This window comes from Daphnia pulex, chromosome 7 (assembly GCF_021134715.1).
Source record: "Daphnia pulex isolate KAP4 chromosome 7, ASM2113471v1".
NCBI classification, from domain to species: Eukaryota; Metazoa; Arthropoda; class Branchiopoda; order Diplostraca; family Daphniidae; genus Daphnia; species Daphnia pulex.
The window spans coordinates 10899084-10915666 of NC_060023.1; the positions used below are offsets into that span (position 1 = coordinate 10899084).

The 16583-nt window shown below is 42.1% G+C and overlaps 3 protein-coding genes across 5 annotated transcripts; 2 read left to right on the top strand and 1 right to left on the bottom strand.

The window, feature by feature from the left end:
• Positions 1-1233: 1233 nt before the first annotated feature.
• Positions 1234-4961, bottom strand: LOC124198289. 2 transcript variants are annotated; one of them, XM_046594091.1, is made up of 5 exons: positions 4463-4961; positions 4253-4398; positions 3849-4172; positions 3345-3631; positions 1234-2793 (listed from the first exon to the last, which is right to left on the bottom strand). In XM_046594091.1, exons 1-5 carry the CDS (start codon positions 4868-4870, stop codon positions 2786-2788), a joined length of 1173 nt encoding a protein of 390 aa, XP_046450047.1. In that variant the 5' UTR covers positions 4871-4961; the 3' UTR covers positions 1234-2785. The 2 variants fall into 2 exon arrangements, with proteins under 2 accessions (XP_046450047.1, XP_046450046.1); XM_046594090.1 differs by lacking the exon at positions 1234-2793 and adding an exon at positions 2828-3187 and having other exon boundaries at positions 4463-4960.
• A 929-nt stretch (positions 4962-5890) lies between these two features.
• Positions 5891-13125, top strand: LOC124198291 (guanine nucleotide-binding protein G(s) subunit alpha). 2 transcript variants are annotated; one of them, XM_046594092.1, is made up of 10 exons: positions 5891-6743; positions 6990-7266; positions 7402-7474; positions 9490-9544; positions 9639-9758; positions 9936-10033; positions 10108-10236; positions 10393-10615; positions 10703-10819; positions 10918-13125. In XM_046594092.1, the coding sequence occupies exons 2-10, from the start codon at positions 7128-7130 to the stop codon at positions 11101-11103; spliced, it is 1140 nt and encodes a 379-aa protein (XP_046450048.1). In that variant the 5' UTR covers positions 5891-6743; positions 6990-7127; the 3' UTR covers positions 11104-13125. The 2 variants fall into 2 exon arrangements, with proteins under 2 accessions (XP_046450048.1, XP_046450049.1); XM_046594093.1 differs by having other exon boundaries at positions 6339-6745; positions 6995-7266.
• Positions 13126-13803: 678 nt separating this feature from the next.
• Positions 13804-16548, top strand: LOC124198288 (sodium/hydrogen exchanger 8-like). Its single transcript, XM_046594089.1, has 10 exons — positions 13804-14115; positions 14180-14379; positions 14446-14588; positions 14655-14756; positions 14824-15141; positions 15219-15441; positions 15507-15605; positions 15676-15749; positions 15811-15985; positions 16050-16548. Exons 1-10 carry the CDS (start codon positions 13919-13921, stop codon positions 16427-16429), a joined length of 1911 nt encoding a protein of 636 aa, XP_046450045.1. The 5' UTR covers positions 13804-13918; the 3' UTR covers positions 16430-16548.
• The last annotated feature ends 35 nt before the right edge of the window (positions 16549-16583 follow it).

A 16583-nucleotide genomic window follows, 5' to 3' on the forward strand; every position in this document is an offset into this window, starting at 1 on the left:
ACTCTTGGGGAGAAGAAAAAGTGACTCTAGACCATACAGACTCTCACTTTTTTTGGCTAGAGTCTTTTCCAATCGAAAATGAAATTTTATGACTTGTGTACAGTATGTAGTATATGTCGACTAGCTATCAACTTGAAACCAAATTCATTTATATACCGGATTAATTATTGTTTTTCGAATTTTTTCCATAGTCTGTTTGAGTGTGAAATAAGTAGGTCATATTTATCGGCCTCTTCCGTGACGTTGCAGATAATAAAAAGAAACAAGGGGACTCGTCATCATCATCGCGCGTGGAATCGCCGTAAAAATTAATGATGTTGTTTTCAAACGAATAATAATACCTATTATTATTCAATAAAAGACGAATTATTATTATTATTTTTTTAAAAAACAAAAAAAGACTCGTTTGACAAGAAAAATAAAAGCGCGCGGATTTTTGGTATTTTTGAAAATGACCGCCTTTTTTTTCGTTTCGGTTTACGACCCTCGAAAAATTATTATTATATTTGCCTCTCACGAATATTTGATTTATTTAAAAATAATAAATAAAATTTATTTGAGGCCAACAAGAGTCGTTAGAAGACCTCATTCGATAAGAGACTCGTCGTGGTCGTATATAATATTGACAAAACCCTAAAAAATATGTGTGTGAGATAACTCGGATGTTAAATAGCGTGTACTAACTCTTATACAGACACACAGCCGGGCCAACTTTAAAAAAAAAATACATGTGTGCCAGTTGACAAATGAAAACGAACTCAAGGCTGCAAAGGGATGTGTGTTACGTGATAACACGGCCTCGCTTTTGGCCCCCACCAGACTTGTAAAAGTGAATCTCTGTATATAATAGGCCTATATACATCTTATGATTTTATTTTGAAAAAAACTGACCCAGAAATCTTCATTCACGTACAGATTTTGGAAACCAAAAAATCGAGGTCTCTATAGATAAAAAAGATTTGGATCAAACATCTGTGCCGTGGTTGGAACATTTTATCAGTTGACATTTAACAACTCGTATGGTGGACTTTAATACTTCATAACAATTTTATATTATTAGTAACGAAGGGAAAAAAATTTAAAAAAATTTGACTATGCAAAGTCCAACAATTCCACCACCGGTGAAAGCCGAGGAGAGCCTACGTGACTATTTGCACGTCAAAATGCATCCCTCTCCTAATCGAAATATTTGAACGAAAATCTGGAAAACCAGAAAAACCAAAAAATTCCCCTGGACACTTTTTCTTCAATTTTTCTTTTGGTTTTTTGTTTTCCTGGATAAGTCACACATCTTATTAAGATCGGAAAGTTGAATTAATTCTCATCGTGAGTGCTGGCCCCTTTCTTCTGGTCTGCCAAAGATTTCCAATTAAAATGGAATTAATGGCCGTCTTGTTATGTATCAAAGAAAAAAAGAAAACTGCGTCATTGTACACACACAAGAGAGACAGAAAAATACCCAACGACGACATTTCCCTTATCTGACCTTTTCCATCAAAAGGAGAGAGAGAGGGTCTCTGCTGCTGCCCAGCATATAATAACGAACGAACGAAAAAAACATAACGGGATCGGAACTTCTTAGGCTCAAAATGACGTCGAGTCTTTTATATAGTCTGCGTGTTACATTTCATCAAACTGGAACGACAACAACAACAACAACAACAACTATCGGGATCGGGTTATTGTGGACGTTTGACGTCGTTCGTTCGTTCGTGAATTTTTTAAAAAATAAATGTGTTGTTGTTGTTGTTGTTGTTTTAGTGAAGGAGAAACTCGGAAATTTTATTTATTTCAAAAAGAAAAAAAAAAGATTAAACGGACTCGTAACGCCACCTGTTGGAAATCAATTCCGGGAGAGAGAGCTCGGCGGGGTGGGAGATTATTTTTCGTTCGTGAGTGGAATAGGAAATCGGGTTATGGCGAAGAAGGAAGGAGGGGTTTTTTTGTTTGAAAAATTGTTATCAGCTGCTGCTCCACCACCATGCCAAAGGAGCCACGTGCGCTTTCCAGTTCCTCACGGCCGCGATAGTTGACAACCCAAAAGGAGAGGGGGAAGGGGGAAAGAGATTATAGACACACAATGGCATCAAAGAACAGTGAAGAGAGAAAGAAAAAGGCGAACGAAACACACTGGCATTATTATATACAAAGTCGAAAGGCAATAAAGCAGTGTACAGGTAGGAAAGAAAAACAACAACATGTTCCCCGAGGGGCGCTAGAACCTCGTACCAAGGTGTACCCCCCTAACAACAAGGCCGACCGGTCAGCAGCAGCTCACAAAAACAAATCTCCTTTATATTCTTATTTTTCTTTTTTTCCCGTTTCCCACGTAAACTGCTGATCGTGATTTTTATTATGTATAAATGAATATCCTCCCGCTCGCGCTAAATTGCCATGAACTCGTCAAAGTCGATAGAGAGTCGTCCCCAAGACGACAATTGATTGATCATCGTGTCCCGAAATGTCGACGACTCTCCCGCACCATATCACGTCACGTATCCCCCCCTCCCAAAAAAGTCGCCAATGGACTCCCGGCTCTTATCCAATCTGCTGCTGCTGCTGAAAAAAAAGTTCCTTTATTTTATATATTTCCAGCTCTATTTATAGAAAAGAAAGAAAGAGACCCTTAAGTGTTGCGCATTATTATTCAGAGCCATCGTCAACCATCGCCAGTTGTGTGTGTGTATAAACATGTGGGAACGGAAACCGGTCCCGAAAGTTGCCCGCGTCTTGTGTCCCGTCTCTCTCTCTCTCTCTCTCGCCCGTTCACGCCAATCTCCCGAGTTCATCCACCTGTTTATTTAAATATATAAGAAGCTATATGAACACCATTTGTACATTTTATTCGTGTACAAAGATTGTTTTAATTGGGACAAGCGCTCACATTATAAATTTTAAAGGAAAAATAAACGAACTGCGGGTAAAAGGGGATTTTATTTCTTTCGTTTTCTCGACCATGGGGAATTTTTTTCGACCAGTTTCTTTTTTTTCTTTGATCGAGATAAGGGAGAGCAGCCAAAGTTGACGAATGATATCGTGACGCCAGAGCAAATAAACAAATAATAAAAAAGACTTATCACAAATTTCCAGGGGGGGCTTGGAGTTAATATAAAAAAGGAAGTTTGGCGCACCATTTCCGTTTCGGAATGAATAAATGGAATGATTTAAAAATGGCACAAAGTGCAACCTGTAAAAAATAAGAAAAGGAAGGACAGGATCATTGGTTATGCGAAAAATATTCACGTCGAAAAGGGCACACGTTGATTAATAGGACGTATATAAATAAATAAGAAACAACACACACACACAAGAGAGAAAATCTACACGAAAAACTATTATTTTACCTTGGCATGGACAGGTCCATGTTTGCAGAACGGTCACCGTCGAAGGGCGTCTATTTTCAGCAACGGCGATACTATCAGCACTTGCAGAAGAACAAGCACGTCCATCAGCGTCCGTCAAGTCCTCCACCGTCCGGCTGCTGTCGTTAGTCGCACCGAGTCGCAGGAGACCATCAGAGTCGCTGCTGTTGCTTAATTTGGATACCTCCTCCTCCTTCTTCTTCTGGCTCAGCAGGAGCAGGTTGAAATCCAATAGCAGGGTCACTCCTCCCACCAGCTTCATGCTCTGCCTGTGATTGTTCGTTGGGTCCGTCGGTCGGTTCGTTTGGAATTTTGCGAACAAGGCGAAACGGGAGAGATAAATGTATTTTTATAAGGAATGACGCCCCAAAAAAAATCGAAGGAGAAATTCCAATCGGTCAACGAATTGGCTTCGGATAAAATATCTAAAATAAAAGGGCTATTTCTGTTTCGATTCTAATTTTTGATTGCGTACAAGAAACTCACCAAGGTTCGTAGATGGACACAATGTCACCAGATCGGACACTACTGAATCTCTCCCATCGCTCCGGGGTGAACACCAGACTGACCCTGTTGGATAAACTTCCTTCACCTCTCGACGTCGTCGCTGATGCTGCAAGGTTGCGGCAATGAGCCAAACTGTGCATGTTTCCAGGGGAAAGGCTCTCGATCCTCAACCGAAGCATTTTGGTCGTGGTGGCAGGATCGGCATCAATTTTCGAGCTGCCCAATTTCTGTTGGAATTTCCACAAATGATAGTCCGACTCTTGGCGTACTAGTAGTTTACTCAGCTGCTTCGCCAGTCCGTTCCTGTAAGATTAGAAATAATGAAACTGTCAGTATTATTATGCACAATTGACTGCTGATTGATGTTCTGTAGTATATATTACGGTATGAATTGTTTCTTCTTTCTGGCTGACCCTGTTGCAACAGGCTTGGCCTTGACAACTTTCTTCTCCGGTGTGGATATTCCAGAGTAGTATGATAAAGTTTGACTGATGCTAATGGAGTTTTGAGATCGTGCATTATCAGGAATCTGGGGAAATGACAGTTTATGTGAATAATAGGGCCTTTTGTGTGAATTGAGAATACTAGCTTGCCGTCACATCCAGTCTATCTTCTGAATCTGACATTGTCCTTTCATGGACGATGAGATCATCCTCAGAACCTGTCGAACTGCTGTCCTCCTCGTCTATGATGTGATCATTGCATTTGCTGGAAGATGCCTGCGAAAGCTGAGACTCTACTGAGGGTGGTGCATCATCGACTTCAGGGAATAATGATTTGGGCTTCAATTTGGGAATTGGTGGTGGGCTAGAGAAACTGTCGATAACGGGAGATTCGTTACAGCTTTGAATCGTTCGTGTAGTTCGTAAAAATACTGGGCTGTCATCGGGCAGTGGCTTTTTTCTCTTCCTACCGCACGAGAGAATGGGCGACTCGGGTAAGACGTGAGTCTTTTTCCCAAACTTTTTACAAGATAGTACTGGCGAGTTTGATTCTTCCATTTCACAACGATTCAAAGGTGAAAAACGTGAAACATTTACAAGTAAACAAGACGTGGTTATCGCGCTCAAAATATTTATTGTTTTCTTTAGTACGCCACCACCATCTAGCGGTGGTTTTTGCAACTTTTTAATTTTCTTTTTTAGAAAATGTTTTATTTGAAATAAGATTTCTAAATTCAACAATACGTTTCATATATGAAACAAAGCCAGGATGATTCAAAGACAAAAATAACATTGTTTATTTATAGTCGTCAGTGGATATAATTGATTAAAATATGCCCGGAAGAGATGGCACGAATTTTTAAACGACCTCGAAGCAAGGTGTGCTATAATGGTTCCCGGAAGCGGAGATTTCATTTCCATAAGATGCAGATGAACTTTTTTTTTCGGGGGGGTTGAAAATGGTAATTCAGTTTTATTTATATTTTTTTTTTCAAAATTAAATTTGCTCTTTAATTAATCGAAGCGGATGTATTATAATAAATAAACAGTTAAAAGGCTTTTCTTTACCCTATATCCTTGTCTTTAATTGGTCAAGTCGGCCACATATCGTCAAACGAGTCGTGATTGTATATTCATGGTATAGGTTTAATGGAGGCAACTACAAATATATATATGTTTCACGCGATTTCGCACCGGTAAAGGCCAAAAGGAGTGGAGCCCGATTGCTGGAAGAAGGTTACGAAAGGAATTTGCGCATTTTTCGAGGCCAACTTTCACCGCCTCTCAGCCGTTTTTCTTCTTTTCTTTTCCGTCTTGTAAAAAGGGCGCAGTGTGGCAGCGTCGCTGAAATCTTTCGACTTTTTTTCGGGAGGAGAAAATGACACGAAAGAGGAATCGGATTTTTCTCTTTCTTCTCTTCTCTCTCTCGGCGATTGTAGTGCCCGTCAAAATGTCCAATACATTCGTCTGCCCCATCTTTCACGCTCAGGCAGAGCAGCACCTGCCTTGGTTTCGCTGGGCATCCAGCAGAGTAGAGAAGATTGGCCACCGCTCCGCTAGATGGCGTTGGAGTAGGGCCAAGAAAATCAAGTCGCGCCCGGGGTTCCAAAGAACAGCAACCTTCGTTGAATTTCATTAAAAAATCGAACCATATTGAAGGGGGGCGGATGTTTTTCTTTCGGAATGATTAAATGTGTGAAACAATATAAGCGTGAGCATTGATTACACAATTGGTGCGTGTGAGCACAAGATGGAGGTACAGGGCAGATGAGATAGTAGGCCTCCGCTAGAGAGAGCCACTGAGCATTCGGTGTTTTATCCAAGACAGTCATGGCGGCTTCAGCAGAAACAGGCTCTTTGACAGTGAGCTAAAGCTGTTTGTGTGTGTGGTGGTGTATGTGGAAGAGAGCCGAGAAAACGAATTTCAAGTCTTCACACCGACTGATTATCTCGTTGGAGGGATAACATAAGGAATCGCCAAGTTATCTACGTGTGTGTATGTGTGTGTGTGGATGTGTGTGTGTGAGTGAGAGTGAGTGATGGCTGCATCACTGTAGTGGGTCGGGCCGAACCCCCGTATCTTCTTGTTTTTCTTTTTTCCGCATCTGCCGATTTCGGTGCTCTCACGAACAAACGCACATGGATTATTGTCGATAGGCATTGTGTCTGGAATCTCTTTTGGACTTGTTCAGTGGATCGGTTGAGCAGAGCAGCCTCCATCAGGAATCGTTGTGTGTTGCCACCCAGGCACTCCCCATCAAAACGGATAACAGGAGCCACAAAGATCCATCCAGTTAAAGTCTCAGCCACAATAGGGAACAAGGCGCCGAACGGGCGGTCGACCGGATCGCCAAAAGAGTCCGGCACCGCCAGTGTCAAACCAGTGGCTGCTGGGCCCAGCCCCAACGAACTCACCAACTCTCATCCTTTGGTATGTCACCAGGACTTGGCCCCTGAAACCCAAGCGATTTGTCACTCACCAACGTGGCAGGTGCATTCTGCACAGCAGACCTCAGAGACCGAGCTCAACTTGTGACTCTGTGGACGACCTCACAGTCACCTTTGAGTTGGCCCGTTGACCCTGTCTGTCTATCTGTCTGTCTGGCTGGCTTGACTGCTGAGACCGTTTGTTTTTCGAGTATCTCAATTCATGTGTTTTGCTTATCTTCCCCTACAGGTTCATCAGTCAAAGAGTGGAGGCGGCCGGCCGAAACCGCAGTCGGTCGAAAAACAGAGCTACGTCGCCTATGCGGCGGGTGAAACGACGGATCAGCAGCATCCGCCGAGCCGCCGCAGCTGGTCGACGGCCATCGTCATGGGCTGCTTCGGCCGCAGCTCCTCCAAATCGGATGCGGAGGAGAGCAAACGGCGTAAAGAGGCCAACAAAAAGATCAACCAGCAAATACAAAAGGACAAGCAAGTCTACAGGGCAACACATCGGCTCCTATTGCTCGGTATATTTCGCTCTCTCCTAGCCTGGTTTTTTTCCCTCGTAGTACATTTCAACCCTTTTTCTTTTACTTGTTTTTCGCTGCTCCTAATGCACTCACGACCTTTACCAATGATTTCGTCATGATTGTATTATTCAGGAGCCGGCGAGTCGGGCAAAAGCACCATAGTCAAACAAATGAGGATTCTCCATGTTGACGGATTCAGCGAAGAGTAAGCCTCGCTTCATTTTTCTTCTTCTTCTAGGTTTTTGTTTCCACTGGCCGGAATCATCATCATCATCTTTTAGGGCCTTATTTTGATTCGTCTGACAATTACGGGCGACTCGATATCTGCCTGAAATTTTCTCCCGATTTCATTCGCTTGGCTTTCGATTTGAGCCAAACGGCGAGATGAATGGCAGAGTGGCGCGGACACAAGTGGGTGCGAAAAATCGACAAACACACAGAGGGCCCAGCAGCAGTAGTTGAGGGAGGGGATGTGGGAGGAGCCATCCATTCCTCGTAGAGAGAAAGCCTCAAAAGAAGAAGAAGAAGAAAAAAAGGAACTTTTTCTTCTTCTTCTTCTTCTTCTCCATCTTCTTTTTCGTCTTCTTACTTCCCCCGGTGTGTGTCTGCGTGCGTGCGTGTGTCGCGCATCGATCGGTAGCTGATATCTCCTCCCCCACACCCATTTCATCCCCTACTCCTCCTCTTCTTCTTCTCTTTCTCTCTCTCTCTCTCCCGATTCTCTCCTTCTCCGTGTGTGTGTGTGTGTACAGTACACACACCAGCGTTTTGTACCTTATAGGAGAGAGAGAGAGAGAGTCTGGAAGCGGTTCTTTTTATAGTTCATATGGCCACTCCTACTATACTCTCTCTGCTCATAACGTGAACTCTTTTCTCTACTCGCTCTTGGGCTGTGATCACGTGACCGCATCGATCCTTTCTCCATCCCCGCTTTGGCCTTCTCTCTTTCTCTCTATCCCACGTCTATTCGTCGTTCTTTTCCTTCTACACACTCTTTTCGCTCGTGTGTGTCTCTCTCTCAATCATTGCATTAATGAGCAAAGATCTTTTGTGTCAGCCACCACCACAGCCCATCCAACCGACGTCGTCACCAAACAAACAAACAAAATGAGGAGTCGGGTTGACGGTAGAGTGTCTCTCTCTTGATGCCCGTCTCGTATATAGATGTATATATATATATTTAGTCGTAGTGCAGTATGGGACGGTGAGATCGTTGTTGCCACTCCTCGGCCATCTGGACACACCAGGCGTCGTCACAGGGGCCCCTTTGGGTGGGGTGTTTGATGTTTTTCACCTTTACCTCTCTCTCTCTCTCGCTACTAACTTTAACCGATAGATAGAGCGGCCTGTAGCTGCTGCCCAACTTTGACCGGATGATTTGGAGACTCGTCCACTTGAAAAAAATACCTAATCAAAGGGATCCCGAATAATTCGCTACCGTTAACAGACGTACTATACCTTAATGATTCTGATTAAATGGCGTTGAACCCTAGCTTGTGTCAACTACGTTGGGGGGGTTGTTTTAGACACAGCGTCAACATCAAATCACAAGCCCAAACATTTTTCCGGGTTTCCAATCATTCAATGTTTTATGTTTTTTTTCTTCTTCTTCTTCTCTCCTTCGTTTCCTCTCGTCGTAACGATTTCCTTCTCTCTCTTTTTGCGAGCTGCTGGGAAGGCAGGCGAAGGATAGAGGAGGGAAAGGAAGAAGAAGAATAAGAAGGAGAAGAGGAAGAAGAAGAAGAAGAGGAGAAGGGAATATATCAATAAGACGGTCGGGTGGGTGGAGCGGGAGGGGGGTTCTTCGGCAAGAAGGTGGGGTTAGTGTGTGTGTGTGTAGTATAGTGATGGTTGCCATGGAAACGCGCTTGATTCTATTTCTGGCCCTTCGTCGTCATCCGATCAAGTCTCCCAAGACAACAACCCCGTGTTGTCTGCGTGCGTTTAACATGGTGGTGGTCTATGCGTGTCTTTCAGGAGGGTGGGGGGGGGAGACAGAAGAATAGAGTATGAAGACGTTATTGTCGGTTGCGACAGGGGAATCACTCACGTGGGGAGGATGGAATCGTCTCGGGACAGAGGAGAGAGAGAAAAAATTAGAAATTTCATTCAAATATGAATGCGTCTATTTTTATGTTTTTGTTTTGGGTACTCTCGGTGATGATTGGCATTTCTTTTTTAATCAATACTTACGTTGCATTTTATTTTTGTTTTTCACAGGGAGAAAATTCAGAAAATTGAAGACATCAAAAAGAATATTCGTGATGCCATCCTGGTATGAAAATTTATTCACATTAAATCAATGTCGGTGAATTGAATTGTTCATTGTTTGTTTCTGTGGCCGTTTGTTTTTCACCCCACTTTCACAGACAATAACGGGAGCGATGAGCACGCTGACGCCGCCCGTCTCATTGGAGAATCCTGCCAATCAGTTTAGAGTCGATTACATTCAGGACGTTGCCTCGCAGCCGGATTTTGATTATCCACCTGTAAGAGTGTTGACCTACACCCGCCGCCTCCTCTCCTTTTTTTTCCTCCTTCCCCCCTTATCCTACTATTTCGACTGGTCTTTGCCCAGCTACCAAAGATCAATAATCTCCCCCCCATCGAGTAATGTCATGCCCAACATTTCGTTTCTCATTGTTTGATTTTTCTTTTTCCTACAGGAATTCTACGACTATACGGAGGTTCTATGGCAAGATAGAGGCGTCCAGGCCTGCTACGAGCGCTCCAACGAGTACCAGCTGATCGATTGTGCCAAATAGTACACGAGCCATTTTTGTTTTCTAAATGATTATTCCAATCGCCCTACTGATGATTTGTCTTTTTTCCAATTAGTTTTCTGGATCGAGTGCACATCGTCAAGCGGTCCGATTACACACCTACCGAACAGGACATTCTACGTTGTCGTGTTCTGACTTCCGGTATTTTCGAGACGAGGTTCCAGGTCGACAAAGTCAACTTTCAGTAATGGACCCCATTTTCTTGTTTCTAAAAAAAGAGAAAAAAGACTTTCTTTATTGATTGTTTAAGCTCTTGTACTAACCGCTGTGTGTGTGTGTGCGTGTGGTTTTTTTCTTTTTTGCGTATCCCCCGCAACTCCCTTGAACCGACCCCTTACAGTATGTTTGACGTGGGCGGTCAGCGGGACGAGCGGCGTAAATGGATCCAGTGCTTCAATGACGTCACGGCCATTATCTTCGTGACGGCCTGCTCGTCGTACAACATGGTCCTGCGCGAAGATCCCAGTCAAAACCGACTGCGCGAATCCCTTGACCTTTTCAAATCCATTTGGAATAACCGGTGGCTCAGGACGATATCTGTCATTCTCTTTCTTAACAAACAGGTTGGCAATGATTCGCCAAAAGAGATTCGTGAATGAGCAGCCATTCATTAATGACAAATTTGTATCCCTTTTCTCCCCCGCAAACAGGATCTGCTGGCAGAAAAAGTTCGAGCTGGCAAATCTCGCCTGGATGAATACTTTCCCGACTTTTCTCGTTACGTCACTCCGCCGGATGCGGCTACTGAACCCGGAGAGGACGCTGAGGTCTTTACTGCCCCGATTACATTTTACTACTTTTTTTAAAAAATTCTATTAATTGATTGAACGAAATTTTGATGATTGGTTTTTCTATTTTATTCAAGGTGGTAAGAGCCAAGTATTTCATTCGAGACGAGTTCCTCCGCATTTCAACGGCCTCTGGTGACGGCAAGCATTATTGCTACCCTCATTTCACCTGCGCCGTTGACACGGAGAATATCCGGCGTGTCTTTAACGACTGCCGAGACATCATCCAACGGATGCACCTCCGCCAGTATGAACTCCTCTGAGAAACAGCCCCAACAATTATTGACGAGCTAAGAAGAAAAAATGACAAAAATAGGAAATTAGCCACTCGCGCACATTAAACAAAAAGATTTAAAAAACAAAAAAAAAAGGAAAAAAAAGCCTGTCCCGTTTACCTGTCCCCCTTTCCTCTTATACCCAGCACAGACACACACCTTACGCACGTTACCACCCGCTTCGGTGTGATTTTTTCCTCTTCGTCAATCCCTCCTCATCTCTTTTTTTTCTCCTCCTCCACCTGTCCCGTTTACCTTCCCATCGAGTCATTGGCGTTTTATATAGTAACATATTATATATATCCCTCAACTCCATCCACACACACACTCTATCCGCAGAGAAAGGAAGAAAAAAGAGAAGCGGATGAGAAGATCAAAAAGTTGTTCTTCTGTCATTTCGCTCTTCCTCTCTCTCTCTCTCTCTCCACGTCTCTTAATTTGGATTTGATCGTGACGCACAAACGGGAGCAGCCGCAAGAGAGGGAGAGAAAAATCGTGAAAACACTTAACACACACAAAAATTGAAAGAAGAAAGAAAAGAAAAAATTCGTGGAAAAAAAAGGAAACATTGTGTTTGAGAGAGAGTGTGTCGTGTCGTTGTGTGCGCGCAGTGCTGTTTTTTTTTTCTCGCTCTTCTTCGACGCGAAGAAGAAGAAGAAAAAAAAATAATTCCGGATTGGATTTTATTTGTTTATTTTTGGGGGGCAACTATAGGGGGGAATGGGGGAAGAAGAGAAAAAGCGGGTAGAAGAAAAAGGAACAAAATATATGTCTGCGCGGTGTCGTGTTTTTGCGCTCCGTGTGATTCCGTGAAGAAGAAGAAGATTAAAAAAAAATGAAAGAAAATTGAACAAAATGGAGTCCTCCATCATCATCATCTTGTCCTACCCCATAGCGAAGGAAGTTGATGGAAGAAAAGACAGAAAAAAAAATTGGAAATCACCCCCATTTCTTGAAGAAGAGAAAAATTTCATACATGTATTTTTAGGTTGAATGTGTTCAGCAACCACACCAGAGGCAAGTTAAGACAAATATCCCCTACCCCCCACAACAAATATGTCATCTTTCATTTCCTCCATTGATCCCTTGTGCGGCTCCCACCCAGGCTCGCGGGGGCGATTGGGTTCGACAAAAAATGTTCAAAAATATTTTTAATTTTTACTTTGACAAATTTGAAAAAAAGGAAGAAAAACTTTAAAAAAAGTTTTTTTTTTTTATTGTAAGAGAAAGAAGAAAAAAAAACTAAAATGTTGCAAAAAAAAATCGTGAGTATCTTGTGTCAAACGAGGCCAGTGTTTGTTCGTACACCCTACCGCCCCCCCCCCCCCTCCACTCCCCCCTCTCTCATCCGTCTGCTCCATTTGGAAAAGGAAAGAAAAAAAGGAAAAATCAAATTTCGGTTCTTAATTATTATTATTATTATTTGTGTGCGCGCGTGTGTGTGTGTGTGTGTATGTCATGACGGACTGTGCGACGACAAAGTCATCTCCTCACGACGACGACCTCCTCCTCCCCCCCAAAACAACAACAGCATTAAAAAGAATAGGGAAGAAAAAAGCAAAAGAACGTGAGGCGGTTGTAACTTTTTTAATTTGTTTGTGTTCGCCTCATTTGCCATTCACCTGCCAAAATTTGTTTTTTTTCTTCTTCTTGAATTCTTCTTTTAAAACGGAGACGTTTGACCTTTCCCTTCCCAGAAAAAAACCTCCCGCTCGTCACTTATATATGTATATACAACATACATGTATATGTTAATCTTAATCTTTTCATTCGAGGACACAAACTTGATTTAATATTTTTTTCGTTCTAGCAGAGACTTATGTTGCGAAAGAAAAAGAAATGTTTCATTTTTCTTCTGTTGGTTGAAATTTTACGTTGTTTACAAAAAAAAAGTCGTATTGATGATCCTTTTCCCACCATAAAAGTTTGAAATTGGGCGATGGATCGTGTCAAATCTCTCTCTCTTTCGCAATCCGAACGGTCGTCGTTATCCGCTTGCACAAGAAAGCTAGAAAGAACAATTTTTTAATCTCAAAACTAAAATTCTTGTAGGAAGAAAAAAAAGTCTAAAAATAATTAAAACGCAGCTAAACTAATTTGATATTAATTGTTTAACTGAATTTGGCCATTTTTTCTCCCTAAAAACCTCCAATTGTAATTTGAGTTGAATCTCCATTTGAATCGCTAATTTTGGCAAACTTGAAAAAAGAAATGTAGAAAACAAATCTTTTGAAATTCGGACTTTTGATGTACAGTCAATTTTTTCCAGCAATTCTATCTAATAACCCAAACAGACAATTTCAAGTAGAGGATGAAAGAGAGAGAGATACGTGAAGCCCCGCGATGGCAAAAAAAAAAAGAAAAGAGGAAAACAAGTATTTTTTACGTCCATTTTGATTGTGTATCCCAAAAAATCCCGTGCCCCATTTTTCGTGAGGAAAGAAAGGAATATCGGCAATTGTTTGTTTGTTTTTTATTCACGATCCCAGTGTCACCTTCTCTCGCTCCCCCCCCCCCATGTCCCCCGCCACACACAGACATGAAAACACCAAGCATCTTTACCGTCGATTTTTTTTTTCAAAAAACCCGTGACGTTATTGTATATTGTGTACTTGTGAATAAAATTTATGACGTCATCTTTAACTAAAAAATTCACGCTTAGTTTTTGCACCGTTTCTCTGCTAGATGGCGTTTCATGCAGATTTTTTAATTTACGTCGTCTGCTAGGAAGGAAAACATGAAATCGTGACTGAGAGAGTAGGTAGATTTTACGTTTACGTGTTCAAATTCAATTCACAGCAAGATGAACCAGCGATTCGTTCGCACGCTGTGCTTGCTTGTGCTATTGACACAAAATATCTGTGTCATTGAGACCGCGGAAATCACGAGAGAAGACCACCGCACAGATGCAAATACTACCCGTCAAATAGTGGAGAAACTGAAAGATGAGAAGTCAAACTTATTAAACGTGTCAGCCGTTCCCGTAGCCAACAATGACACGTTAGTTTTCTTCTATTGGGGGATGTCGTATCAATTCATTGACAAATGTGTGTTCATTTTCCAGATTCTTTAGTCATCATCACCCATCTCATGACGAACTTGATCCTGCTCTGCCCGGCAAAGGTGCAGCTGAAGAAGAGCATCACAATTCGCTATCCATCTTCCTAGTCCTTGTCCTGCTTGGCATCTGCATCCTGTTAATCCATGTTATGCTCAAATTTCACTTTCACTATGTGCCTGAAAGTGTTGCAGTCATCTTTATTGGTATATGCAACTGGTGTTATTTAATTTAATGAATTGAAATCAATATGTATATATTTTTTTATTCAGGTGCTTTGGTGGGGCTGTTTCTGAAGCTGATGTCGTATCAGAATGTTGCCGACTGGGCCAAAGAAGCAGCTTTTTCTCCAACAATATTTTTCCTTGTTCTACTGCCACCCATCATCTTTGAATCAGGCTACAATTTACACAAGGTACATTTGGTTTTACTGGAAAACTTTAATGCAGATTGACTTATTTTTGTGTCGTTACCTTTGCAGGGCAACTTTTTCCAAAACATTGGATCCATCACAGTATTTGCTGTGTTTGGAACTCTTATCTCAGCTATGATAGTGGGCAGTGGAGTTTATCTTTTAGGATTGGTAATAATAATAGACGAATATTGTTATCATTAGTAGTAAATTCAATTAAATTTCGATTTAATTTCAGGCAGACATTGCTTACAAATTAAGTTTTATCGAAAGCTTCGCATTTGGCTCGCTGATCAGTGCAGTGGACCCTGTTGCAACACTAGCCATCTTTCAAGCCCTGGACGTCGATCCGGTGTTGAATATGCTCGTGTTCGGAGAGAGTATTCTAAATGACGCTGTGGCCATTGTGCTGACGACGACAATCCTTGAAGTCGATTCTCCAGAGTTGCATAGCATGAGTGGTGGTCAGCTAGTGTTGCACGGTGTCGGCCGCTTCTGCCTTATGTTCTTCGCTTCGGCTGCCATCGGAGTGGCCTTTGCCCTGGCTAGCGCTTTGATATCCTTTTAATCATCCGTTTAATAATGAATCTTCTATACGGCAGTGTGATGTCATTTTCCTTAACCGCGGTGAACTTGTTGAAATATGTCGAATTGCGACGCAATCCTTCTTTAGAATTTAGTATGATGATGGTCTTCACTTACCTACCGTACGCGTTGGCAGAAGGTATCCACCTTTCGGGCATCATGGCCATCCTCTTTTGTGGCATTGTCATGTCTCATTACACCCACTACAATTTGTCGCCGATTACGCAAATCACAATGAAGCAAACGATGCGAACTATCGCCTTCATTGCCGGTGAGCTACATTTTCCATCCTTATTTGAAGATTGGATCAAACATTCATTTTCTTTTTGTTAACAGAAACCTCAGTGTTTGCATATTTGGGCCTCGGAATTTTCAGTTTCCCTCATCGGCTCGAACCTGCACTAGTCATTTGGAGTATCGTTCTTTGTTTGTTTGGTAAACACGAGCGTCATAAAAAAAAAAAAAACGAATTATGTTTTTTAAAAGTAATTCAATTATTTAACAGGACGATTGGTAAACATTTTCCCTCTTTCCGCGCTCGTAAATCGCTTCCGTCAACACAAAATAACGAAAAAAATGGTGAGTGATGCAACACTGAACTTTTAGTAGATAATCATTTACTGAATTTTATGGTTTGCAGATGTTTATAATGTGGTTCAGTGGTCTGCGGGGTGCCATCGCTTACGCATTGTCTCTTCACCTTGAATTTGAAATGGAGACGAGACGTGTCATAGTCACCACTACGCTTATCATTGTTCTCTTCACGATATTGGTGCTCGGCGGATCTACCATGCCGCTCCTCAAATGCCTCAAAAGTATTTAACGAATTGATTTGATCTTATGCTCATTTCTGTCTTAATGGATTTTATTCCCAAATAGGCAAAAGTCCAACACGCAACAGAGTAAGGAAAAGCGGTGCCCCAGTCAATGCCACACTTAGCAAAACTCTCAAGCTGGATCAGCCTCTCGAGTCAGACGTACTGTCTGAGATGACTGAAGAGGAAATGGACGTCACCTTGATCCAGCAGCAGCAAGCTTTAAGTGGATTCATCCGCTTCGACTTGCAGTATTTGTTCCCGATTTTCACCCACCGGTTTTCGCGTAATGAAGTGCGCGAATGTCGTATGCAAATGTCTAACTTGGCCAGTCAGTGGCAGCAAGCTGTTCGTTCGTCACCTGTGGTTGCATCTTCGTCCGTGACTCAACATATCGCTACCTCTCAGCACAACAGTGACGCGAACGAAAATAGCACTGAATGAAAACGTCAAATTGTTTCGACATGTTATAATTCTATCCATCATATTTATTTGAAGAAAAAAATATGCTATTTATTGTGTGCTGTAAATAAACTACTTTTTGTGGTGTTTTTGATAACGAAGGAAAACTTTAAATAACTGCAGTATTATGGCGAGA

Excerpts from the sequence above, each read along its gene's own strand:
- LOC124198288 (XM_046594089.1), top strand. The coding sequence starts at position 13,919 with ATGAACCAGCGATTCGTTCGCACGCTGTGCTTGCTTGTGCTATTGACA. Across the intron at positions 15,142-15,218 it reads TTGCCCTGGCTAGCGCTTTG|TTGTTGAAATATGTCGAATT; the intron begins ATATCCTTTTAA and ends ACCGCGGTGAAC. Across the intron at positions 15,986-16,049 it reads GCTCCTCAAATGCCTCAAAA|GCAAAAGTCCAACACGCAAC; the intron begins GTATTTAACGAA and ends ATTCCCAAATAG.
- LOC124198289 (XM_046594090.1), bottom strand. The coding sequence starts at position 4,870 with ATGGAAGAATCAAACTCGCCAGTACTATCTTGTAAAAAGTTTGGGAAA. Across the intron at positions 4,173-4,252 it reads AAGAAGAAACAATTCATACC|GAACGGACTGGCGAAGCAGC; the intron begins GTAATATATACT and ends CTAATCTTACAG. Across the intron at positions 3,188-3,344 it reads ATGGACCTGTCCATGCCAAG|GTTGCACTTTGTGCCATTTT; the intron begins GTAAAATAATAG and ends TATTTTTTACAG.
- LOC124198291 (XM_046594092.1), top strand. The coding sequence starts at position 7,128 with ATGGGCTGCTTCGGCCGCAGCTCCTCCAAATCGGATGCGGAGGAGAGC. Across the intron at positions 7,267-7,401 it reads ACATCGGCTCCTATTGCTCG|GAGCCGGCGAGTCGGGCAAA; the intron begins GTATATTTCGCT and ends TGTATTATTCAG. Across the intron at positions 10,820-10,917 it reads AACCCGGAGAGGACGCTGAG|GTGGTAAGAGCCAAGTATTT; the intron begins GTCTTTACTGCC and ends ATTTTATTCAAG.